The sequence below is a fragment of the Lepisma saccharinum genome, chromosome 19 (assembly GCF_977018435.1).
Source record: "Lepisma saccharinum chromosome 19, izLepSacc3.1, whole genome shotgun sequence".
NCBI classification, from domain to species: domain Eukaryota; kingdom Metazoa; phylum Arthropoda; class Insecta; order Zygentoma; family Lepismatidae; genus Lepisma; species Lepisma saccharinum.
In genome coordinates, this window is record NC_139247.1 from 231,798 (window position 1) to 243,762 (window position 11,965).

Sequence of the window (11,965 nt, forward strand, 5' to 3'; positions counted from 1 at the left end):
AGAGATGATTAATGTGGAAAATCTTACAAAGCTTTAATACAACCTAGTTAAATTGATTGATTGAGTTGGTGTTTTAAGTCCACTTTATGCACAGTATGGCTAATCAGGACTGGACCTACAGCTTAAAGTGGTTTCCGAACCACTATGTGCCTCCACCGGGTATCAAACCTGGGACCCCTTTATTACATGGCGACGATGCTACCACTGCACCATCGGGGATGCACCCTATAACCTAGTTAAAGAACTCTCCCATTCTGTGCCAGCCTACTGTATTAAATAACCAATTTCATTTTTTTGGAACACGTGCATTTATAAACCACAAAACATGGCAGTGAAGGGATGGTGGTGATGAGCAAGCATTTAGGGGGCCCTTGCCAATCAATAGTTTTGTATATTTGTTAATTAACTTGCTTTTTAGTAATTGTATATTGGCATAATATGCTTTGTTCCCTGTGTTTCTTTCTCTAATTGTATCATGCATATTATTTTGGTGATTTATTGTCATTCCAGGATACTTGAAGTTTGTTACTGCTTCGAATTTCTTGTCATCTATTGTAAATTGGTGGTAATGTTTTTTACCTTGTTTTGGTGTAAGTAGTATGAATTTGGTTTTGTTCATGTTTGTCTGTAACCCAATTTTATTTGCTTCTTCTTCTAATATTCTGTATGTTCTCTTAAATTCCTCTTCTGTTCTGGATATTATAACTACGTCATCGGCATATGCATTAAATTAGAAGATATTTGGACACTCTCATGATGTCTATTTTCCCTTTGTAATTTCTAGCTTCTTGTTCAGTGAATGCCTACCTTCCATCCATTTTCTTTAACAACCTTATGTTAAACTCACTGTTGAACTTTTTTCTGTAAATAGACAACCCAATGAATTTTCAATGTGTTCACAGCAGAATTTAAACATTTTCACCACAGTTAAAAGTTCTTCTAGAGACTGTCTGAGTGGCAATAATGAGAGTCAATGCATGGAAATACAGTACATATATTGATGGTTACTTGGTTGCATGAGCCTTCTTGATAAACTTATCTGTTGCAACGTTCACCCATGCTCACAACAACACTAACGTAACCGCAACAACACAGTGCAGGAGTACTGGCACTGGCTGTGTTCAACACAGTAAACCCTGCAATTAGGTGGATGGCAAAAGTCTACCCATATGTGCTAACTTCTTGTCAGCCGTAGAACATGGACTCAGAATTATCCCAGGGCTTGCTGGGTGTAAATAAAGGTTATAACAGCTTTATATATATTTATATATGTTTATTATAATCTTAATAAAAGAATGTCTGTTAGCACACGTGTAACACCTACGTGCATTTACTTGTACCACACACGTGCTTATACCTGTACCACACACGTGCTTTCACCTGTACCATCTTTGGTCTCGAAGAGATAAGGGGCAGGGAACATCCAATTTATTCCTCGCAGTGCGGTGCCAGGAGGAGTATGGGGACCTAATTTTATTTAGGGCCTTGGTCGCCGCTGATGTCTCGGGTTCCCCTGTAAGAGATAGTGGGTTGTGTGTAGTACCCCCAACCACAGCTGGGAATTGGCCCAGCCAATTGGTACACCCGAATAGCGGGCACTGGGTAAAAGGATTAAAGGATGCCGCGACACCCCCATGCATTAGTGGGGAATTGGCAAGCCAACCGGTGTCTCCTATGCAAGGACGGCAGGTTAGAAATGACGGTCCAGGTGCTCCCAGACAAGCCAGGCAGGTAGAGCCTGGGCACCTATCAGCCGAAGCAAGCGGACCAGGTAGGTAGGTTGCTGCTAGGCACTTCTTCTCCTTTCTCCTTCCTTCCTTCTGGGATGGCTTCTAGTCTTCAGGCTGGGAGGCCAGTTAACCCTGGATGTTAGCCTGTTGACATCAGGGAGCAAACTGAGCTCCGGGCCTAGCTGCGCTGGCTTTATACTCGCGGTGGCGCATGGGTGGTGAAAATTTTAACTACAAGTACACGTTGCTAACTCATTTTTTTACATATGGCAAACTCTGTACTGAGAATTATCAAGGTTTTGACATTGAGAAATCACTAGAGGGAAAATCACTAGATGCACGTGTCAATATAAACTAAAACTGTGTGCATTCAGACAATACAATTAATAATGAGCCTCGCAGGACTCTGTAATTCTAAGCAACGAGTTGAACAGTGTAAATGACAATAATTGATAACATTTACTGAATACAGCAACCATGCAGGGTCTAATAATAAGCAAAGATAATTAACGTAGAGGTGGATCTGTTAGCGTTTACAGAATACAGCGACCACGCAGGGTCAAATAATACATAGAGGTGGATCCGTTAACACATTTAAACTACAAAGGGTGATCAACTGAAACCCGTTTGTTCCATGTATTATTGGTATAGTGTGTAGGAGGATATTGTTTGTCCAATAGTGTGTAATGGCTAATGTCCCTGTGTGTTAGGTGTAGGAATGTTGTTTATACGTGTTTCCGTTTTGCAGGTATACTGAGTGAAAGATGGCGTTCAACATCCCTAATCCGTCCAAACAGGACCAGCGTTCTGTCATCCAGTTTCTGAGTGCTGAAGGCTGTCAACCAGCTGAAGTGTGCCGGCGTATGAAAGACGTGTATGGTGATGCATGCGTATCCAAAACAACAGTGGTGGACTGGGCAAGAATGTTTCAGAAGGGGCATGAACAAACCACTGATTATCCCCATCCTGGTCAAGCCCATGTTGTTGCCACAGAAGACATGTGTAAAAAGCTGAATGCGGCAATATCTGCAGATAGATGCATGAGTATTCGATCCATAGCGAACGAGTTAAACATGGGTTATGGTACTGCTCACAAAATTGTGAAAGCTCTGGGTTATCATAAAGTATGCGCGCAGTGGATACCCAGGGTATTGACGAAGGACCACAAGTTGGAGCATATGGGATGCTTCATTGAACATTTGTCATGTTACCATTTGGAAGGTAACGACTTCTTGCTGTGCATTGTTGCTGAGGATGAAACTTGGTGCTATCATTTTGAACCGAGTTCAAAGTCTTCCACTATGCAGTGGAAACACCCCTCATCTCCACGTCCCAAAAAGTTCAAGATGAAACCGTCTGCAGGGAAAGTTATGGCATCTGTGTTCTTTGATTGCCATGGACCATTATTGCTCAACTTCAAGGAACCAGGACAGTCCATCAACGCCGCACGCTACGGTTAGACCTTGACACAGTTACGGAGAGCCATTAAAAACAAAAGGCCTGGTTTATTGACCGCTGGAGTCATTGTGTTGCATGACAACACGCATCCACATGTTGCAAACCAAGTGCAGGATTTGTTTCAATAATTCAAGTGGGAAATGTTGCGACACCCACCCTACAGCCCTGACCTTTCACCTTGTGACTTTCACATCTTTGGGCCTCTAAAGAAGGCTTTGAAAGGTCAGAGATTTCTTTCTGACGCTGAAGTTCAGGATGCTGTGCATGATTGGTTTGAGATTCAGCCTTCGCAATTTTACCTGGACGGCATTTGTAAGTTAGTGACACAGTGGGACAAGTGTCTCAATGCTCATGGTGACTTCTTCTGAACAATATTTTTACTGAGCACTAACCATAGACGCCTCTAGACAGTGTACCAGTTTCAGCTCGAAATAAAATTCATTTCACGAATTATGACCACTGAACACGTTTCAGTTGATCCCCCCTTATAAAAGCGTATGCCTCGCAGGGACATTTAGCATGCATTCTTTTAACAAAATATAATATGGCGACCACGCAGGGTCATTAAATTTGACGACCATGCAGGGTCGTTACACTGTATTCTTTCCTCCATGAATACCTACACTTTTGCTTATCCTTCAGAGCTAAATGATAATAGTGGATTCTTCATTCACCTATGTCTAAAGTTTAAGGGGAAAAAATCTTGCACAGTTTGTTTGAATTTGCCACTGAAAGGAAGGAAACAATTGAAAGTCAACTCCTTCTGCTGTTTTTGTTTGCTGTTTGTTTGTGGGATTTCACTTGCCTATTAGTGTACTGACTATAAAATGCAAAGAACCAATACGTATTCTGCTTATGCTAAATGGTATATTGTCATAACTACAGAAACCTTATTTATAATAATATAAAAATTGTTCTATGATGTCACATATCCTACATATTTATGTTACTCATCATGCAAAGTATTGCTACTTTGTAATATGTCACATGTATCAAGTCTTAACTTGTAAGATGTTTTCTAAGAGCCATAAATCTTCACACACTGAAAATGTGTTCTTACAAAACAGAACATGAAAGAATGTATCATGTCAAATGGTACAAAATTACTGTGTTGATTGGCAATGGAGATTCAAAATATCATCCTACTCAGCTTACTTCATGCAGAAGTTGCAGTGGAGGAAGAAGGAAAATAGATCTGAGGCAACCTGATTCCACAATGCAACAAAGCTCTGTGTGGATGTCATTGATCAAATGGTGAGGATATACACCACTGACACCATCAATAGACAAGCCATATCATTTTAATATTCTGCATATTGCAGCCATCACTGCATGCATCCTTTACACCCATGAAGATTTTAATTTGGAAGCTGGGAGAGGAGCTGGGAGAAGTATTTCTGAAGAAGCCACAAGGAAAACAGGGGAGAGGAAGCATATTAGAAATGATAAGGTGGGAGTTGGCAACAATACAAAGAAGAAGAAGCAATATCAAGTAGGTGGATTCAATAAGAATTAAGGTTTAAATGCTCTGCATGGCATGTGGAAGAGCTGCGTAAGGATCATGTTCCAGGGAAGATAAGGTTCTGTGCTTCAAGTGTGTGTAGGAAGCAAACCATTTTGTATTATAGTATCCTAAAACGTATATAAAATGATGTCGCTACTCTACTTATTTTTATGTTTGTCACGTGTTACTCACAAATCCAGAATATAAAAAAGGAAAGTTAAAAATTGTACTTACGTATGTGAGTATAGTGCTCTTATTGTAGAACGACGTTTCAGAGATTGAGTATCTCTTTCCTCAGATTCGTATAAAAAACTAAGTACTTGGCATAGTACTGCGTCAAAAATGTAAAAAGAGGATTGTGGTTAAGGGTTGGTTAGGGTACATTTAAAATATTAAGTTTTTGCTATTAGAAGTACGTAAAAACCAAGTCGTTCCCTAAAAAACTTGTACAGTAGACCTATTCACAGGTAAAAAAGTTAAAAAAGTTAAAAATCTAAAAAACCTGCATAAATCGCAATGCAACCTGCAGGTTTGGCCTTTTCTACCCAACTGTGCTTATCTATCCACATGAAGGTCAATTCTCCACGAATGTTTCCCCTCCCCTTAATTTTCTCGTTTCCCTTATTACGTCACAAATCCAACTTGAATTCGCGTTCCTCTCTTGCAGCTTGCATAACTTCCGGAGTAACGTGGAAACCGATATTGGGTTCAATCTTCCAGGCTTTGTCCCATTTTTTGAGGTTAAGTTTTCCCTAATAAACTTCACTAGGGAAAACTTAAGCGATGGAAAAATCAATTTCCTGGATCTTAGTATCTTGAAAGAAGGGAATAAGATTAGAACAGGAGTACATCATAAACCCCTATCGGGGAACTTATATATTAACAAGGAATCGGCACACCCTGAAATAACAAAGAAAAACGTATTCCTTAACTTTTTTATTATGGCCGGTATACTATGCAATAATGGAAAAGAAAAAGACAACGAAATTCGGTGGATAAGAAAAACAGGATTAAAAAACGGATATACAAATAGAGAAATGGATAAGATAGCGGAGAGAGCACGGAAAATTATTAGGAAAGAAGGGGATCAAAAAGAAGGGGAAAAAATCGAAAATAGGAGGGTAAAGTACGTTGGCATCCCTTACCATCAATCAGTATTGGAAAAAATCGGAAAAATAACGAGAGATTTTGGAATCGTTTGCGGGATGAAAGCACCAAAGAATGTAGAAAAATACTTCACCGATTATAAGAAAGGAAAGACAACTAGGGAAATACCGGAAAAACAGAAGGGGGTTTATCGAATAGAATGCCAATGCGGGAAGGAATACATAGGACAGACGGGCCGAAATATGGGTAAAAGATGGAGCGAGCATGAAAAGGACATAAGGGAAAAAGCACCCAAAACGGGTCTCTCAGAACACATTTTGGAAAGTGGGCATAGAATCGCAAAAAAAGAGATAATCAGAAAAGAGGGGAGGAAATTAGGAAGAAACGTGTATGAAACAGCGAGTATTTGTAGGGGGGGGAAGAATAATCTTAATAGGGACGAAGGAAATTTGGAAGAAGGGTGGATCAATTTCCTCAAAAAATGGGACAAAGCCTGGAAGATTGAACCCAATATCGGTTTCCACGTCACTCCGGAAGTTATGCAAGCTGCAAGAGAGGAACACGAATTCAAGTTGGATTTGTGACGTAATAAGGGAAACGAGAAAATTAAGGGGAGGGGAAACATTCGTGGAGAATTGACCTTCATGTGGATAGATAAGCACAGTTGGGTAGGAAAGGCCAAACCTGCAGGTTGCATTGCGATTTATGCAGGTTTTTTAGATTTTTAACTTTTTTAACTTTTTTACCTGTGTAACGACTTGGTTTTTACGTACTTCTAATAGCAAAAACTTAATATTTTAAATGTACCCTAACCAACCCTTAACCACAATCCTCTTTTTACATTTTTGACGCAGTACTATGCCAAGTACTTAGTTTTTTATACGAACCTGAGGAAAGAGATAGTCAATCTCTGAAACGTCGTTCTACAATAAGAGCACTATACTCACATACGTAAGTACAATTTTTAACTTTCCTTTTTTATACTCTACTTAGAAGAAAAATAAATATAATTTGCGTGGCTTCTGGATATTTTGTGTCTGTTTTGTGCTTGTGCGGCAGAAAAAAATGTTCTTTTTTTCATGTGTGTGTAACTAGCAAATATTGTATCATATTAAATGTATAATATGTAACAATGTTATTCTAATAAGAGAGTGTTATGTCAGGTAATATTCCATTGAGGTCAAATTGACTGGTTTCAGTAAATCTAGGGTGGTAATTTTTTTCATAGTTCTAGTGTTAAGTCAACTTTATGCACAAATAGCCTAATTGGAACTGGACCTACATTTTAAAATGGGATCTGAACTGTGTGACTCCACCAGGAATTGAACCAAGGACCTCTTGATTACAAGGTGACAATGTTACAACAATGCCATCAGAGAGGCCCCTCAAGAAGTGTGCCATGGAACAAACAATGGTAATCAGATGACATAAGGATTAGGCCATATACTGGGTAGTATTTCCAAGCTATAGAAGTCCTGAAATTTCTTCTAGACCAAACATGACCTGTGACATTGGACATTGTCACACTGCATGAGGACATTATATTGAGTCACCAATGGTGGATAGCACTGAAGCAGAATATTCAACTGGATCAGAAGAGTTGGAATCTTTTGTAATTCTGTTGAATTCAGCTTATATCCTGTAGATCAGTGTTCGGAAAGTTACTTTTAAAAAGGTAACTAGATACAGTTAGTTACAGCTACTTGCTTATAAAAGTAACAGTTACAGTTACAGTTACTCGTTTTAAAAAGTAATTCAGTTACAGTTACATGTACTTCAAAAGTAACTGTAACTTACTTTTACAGTTACTTTTTGCTGAAAACTTTCTTGCAACCAAATTACACAAATCGATCATTAATTGTAATACCTTATTTTGTGAAGACTAACATGTATTTTTCTTATGTTACTGGTACATAATGTAAGTCTTCGTATATTTATATTTATTACAAATAAAGTGTTCTCCTGTAGACATCAGTACTGTACGATCTTGGGCTGTTTATGCTCGTAAAAAAACAGCTGAACACGATTCCGATGACCTCCATCATTTGCTTTTCGCGGCCTTTCATTTCATTCTCTCACACAGCTGAGATTTCTTCAGTTGGGGTTTTCTTTAAGAGCACGATAAACTCAAGATCGTACAGTACTAATGTCTATGCATTCATCCCTATATGCCCTCAGTCTCAGATGAATGTCAATTTGTTGCACATTTTCTGCGTTTAGAAACTCGATGACGGGACGCTACTTCAGGTGCTCCACCGACATTGCATGGTTACATGCTGCCATTTTCCTCGCAATAGTTCAGCACCCCCCAGGCGATAGAGGTTCGAAACTTTCAATGGAGAAGCGGGAAAGTCTTATAAGTGCAATGTATGGTTGCTCAAAATCCAAAATGCATTTACAAGGTAACAAAGAAAATAAAAACATAGGAAGCTATACTTTTCAGCATGAATTCGTATATATACTTTATTGCAGATCCCTTTATTATTTCTTATTAACACAAAATGTTAATAAGAAATGGAATTACGCATACCAAATTTAATGCAAAATATTGAATTTTTCACGAGTTTTGTATCTCTTAAACCAATTGAATCTCAAACTCAAAATTTTTACTGAAGTTACTTATCATGGAGTACTGTATTGTGTACAAATTTCAGATTTTTAAACAACTGCCCACCAGAGACATTTAAACCTGAACTTGGAATTTTTTAACAAAAAGTACATGTTTATGACCCTGTAGAAAAAAAAATTAAAGTCTCAAGCTTCAAATAATTTTGACATACTCTTTTGGTACACAGGTACTTGCATAAAAAGATTCAAGTGTCAAACAAACTGCCTCCCCCCCCCCCCCCAAAGAAATGTTCGAAAATGTCATTTTGAGCGATTAAAATATACAATTTTGACCTTAAAATTTATTATTAAGTAATAATATTTAGAAAATTATACAGAAATATAATTGTAGCCTATAATGTGCTTAACATCACAGATTTTGTCTCATTGTCGTAGGACTTACCAGAGCTGAGATAAAAAAGTTACCGCTGATGCTTACGAATGGAGAAAATGACGCACGCCATGATAAAAAAAATGCCCGCCATCTTCAAATCGGTAATAGTAAAAATAAAATAACAGTGGTTCTGAACTGTCAACATATGAGGCTTACACCACACAAAAAATGAACGTTTTTAAAAATGGTCAAGCAACCATGTTGTATGACTTCATATGGATTGACCCTGCTGTAGATTTCCTTCCCTGCAGCTGAAGCTTTCAGTCCATTTTATAGTAGTGACACACAATCAACAGGTTTTTCTTCAAAAATGCTGATTGTTGACTAACCCAGGAATTTCTAAAGGGTGTTTCAGATGTTTCCATACCACTAGATTACATTACAAATAGCACATATAAGCTCTGGATATACAATACATTTATAATAACATATGCATCTATTGATTTACATTATGACATACTTTCCTTTATGCACCCACACACACATCACTAGCCATTCCTCAGCACTGCTTGCATCAGCCATAGTGCAATAACTGACATGCAAATTCATGTGACCTTCAGAGCAGGGATGCCAACCATGAAAATGTAATCATTCCCAAGCAACTGAAAAATGGCCAATTTTGGTCACACTCAAAATAGGATACATGCAAGTACAGGTATGGGTACTTCTCGGATATACTGTATTTGTTGCTCTATTTCTATTGTGATTATTGAATATTGCTTTCTTAATGTCTCTGCTAATTGTGATGATTAGGATGAATGAAGATGTGATGGAATGGATGATAGATCCATGACTTACCCAAGATTCAAATGTAGGACCTTCTGGCTTCAAAGTATATATTAACTACACAAGTTAAGTTTCTTCAATACAGCTCAGTACAAAAACAAATTCATACGTACTTCTACAAAACATCATGTCAAATGATCATCACAACTCACAGGAATTTACACTGTCTGAAATTTAGTCAAAATATTCAGATATGTAGGTGAATGTAATAGTTTCACATCAAACATAAAGCTTTCACAATTATCATCGAATATTTCATTTTAGGTCAATTTTTGATCATGTATAGAAGGTATCTTCCCTCTTTTTTAAATTACCAAGGCATGTGGTGAATTGTCAACCCCTGCTTTGCTCTCAGTTATTTTCACCTCCTCCATCTTTCCCCCTACCACTTAACTTTACCTTTAAGACAAGACACCAAGTATTTGCCATTCTCAGAACAAGGTGAGATGACCAAAAATCAATTCTACCAAAATAAGAAAGACACTGGTAAACTTGCAATCTAAAGTGGACAGTCACTTAATTTTTCTCTAGTTTCCCTTTCACTCTTCCTGGGTGCTTGGTGTTACCTCATTCATAGCTAACGAGTGTACAAGGAACTGGATATTATCTTACGTTTTGCATGCAAGTGTAATGAACATGTGTTATATTTATTTATACCACATATTTACACTGGATAAACATGAAGGTAATGAATTTCTGACACTGCTGCCTATTGTGACAGTCCTAAGTAAGGATAACAATGCAATCAGCTACAAGAAGTTTTGAAACCTTTATTACAGCACCAGAAGATTTTTCTCTTTGTAATATATGTAGATTCATGCACAAAAGTTGCCTTTTCTAATGAAAAATCTCAATTTGCAATTTGTGGGGGTTGCTCTAGACTCGTCATGTAGTCTCGAATGGAATGAGGTTACGACACTATATGATAGGAGAGGAATACCATTCCACCATGGCGGTTGGTAGGTAGGGGACATGGGGGACACGGGGGACATGTCCCCCTCAATAATTGATGAGGGGGGATCGTCCCCCCAATATTTTTTCTGTTTTCGAAAATCGTATTACTTTTGAAAGAATGAAGTAATGTTTTTTTTCCATTCGAAAGGAATGGTTTATCGAGTGGAACTATAATCATAAGCACGTATAAGCAGTGGAATAGTGTCTATAGTCATCAAAACTTCTTTTTTTTTTTGTAAATCCTGAGACACTCTACCTCTTTATTTCATTCATTAGAAGTTGTATTTTTTTTAAACCATCTCTGAAACCTCACATGCATATAGCTATTTATTCTTAAAAAGTCCATGAAAATTAAAGAATCAGATTCCTGAGGCAACTTAGTAACACAAAGATACAAAAATGCTGAAATGAATAGAGAGCCATGGTATTTTTTTACCGCTAACCATACTTATGCTTTCGTCCACTTTCTGTTGACATGATTGTTACATTTCCAATGTAAGGATCGACAAAGTGGGTGGCAGGCGATATTGTAAGAAAGTAAATTAACCAAAAAGGATTTTTAATTAACTGCATTTCATTGTTATACTGAAATGTTTCTTTGTCGAAGTTCTGCTATCATAACTTCTCGAAATGTGAGCATTGTTTACAAGGTCTTTTGTAGATTAAATGTTGCAATTCTTACTTCAATCAAAACATGTGTGGTTTACGATTTCGACAATGAGGCTGTACCCTGCGGCCGTTACCATTCCTTTCTTGTTGATTTCATGTGACTGTCGTCTGTTGAGAGATTGAATATGGACAGATTTGTAATAAAGATCACAAACATCAATAGTGGTAAGGAGTTGGATACAGAGAGACCAAAGAAGAAGATAAAAGAAGACAGTGGAAATAGGAGTGCATAATAGTTCTTCTTCATCAGTTGAAATTATGGCTTCTGAGTGCAGTGCCAGTAATCAACAGCAGGCATCATCTTCAACAGCATCAGCATGACCAGTTACACTGCTGCATGTCCTGAAACTCAAACTCAAAGCTCAAACTGAAACAGAGAATCAGCAGCCTTGTCTCATTTCAAATATTTCACAAATCAAACCACTTTGTCCAACCAGGTGGATATATAGAGAAAAACAAATTCGTACTATCTTGGAAAAGTATTCCAGCATTCTTGATGAACTGAAAGATACTAAAAGTCAAGCAAGTGCATTACTTCATAATTTCAATGGTAGAGAAACAGTGCTTGGGTATCTGCTGATAAGCAATTTAATTGATGTATTATAAAAGTTGAACGAGTCTGCCCAAGGGAGACAAAGAACTGTTTCTGGTTTGCTTGAAGCTTTAGATGTAAAATTGTCCATCAGCAATATGAGAACTATGAGGAGTGAAATCTTCCACAAAGCTAATGAATACATTGAAAAATTTTACCTCCAG

The 11,965-nt window shown here is 37.8% G+C and overlaps 1 protein-coding gene across 1 annotated transcript; it reads left to right on the forward strand.

Moving 5' to 3' along the window:
* The first annotated feature begins 2,494 nt into the window (after nucleotides 1–2,494).
* LOC146002752 (histone-lysine N-methyltransferase SETMAR-like) lies at nucleotides 2,495–3,190 on the forward strand. Its single transcript, XM_083140687.1, has one exon. It carries the CDS (start codon nucleotides 2,495–2,497, stop codon nucleotides 3,188–3,190), a length of 696 nt encoding a protein of 231 aa, XP_082996813.1.
* Nucleotides 3,191–11,965: the final 8,775 nt, after the last annotated feature.

Bases quoted from the DNA above. Each gene is read 5' to 3' on its own strand.
- LOC146002752 (XM_083140687.1), top strand. From the start codon at position 2,495: ATGGCGTTCAACATCCCTAATCCGTCCAAACAGGACCAGCGTTCTGTC.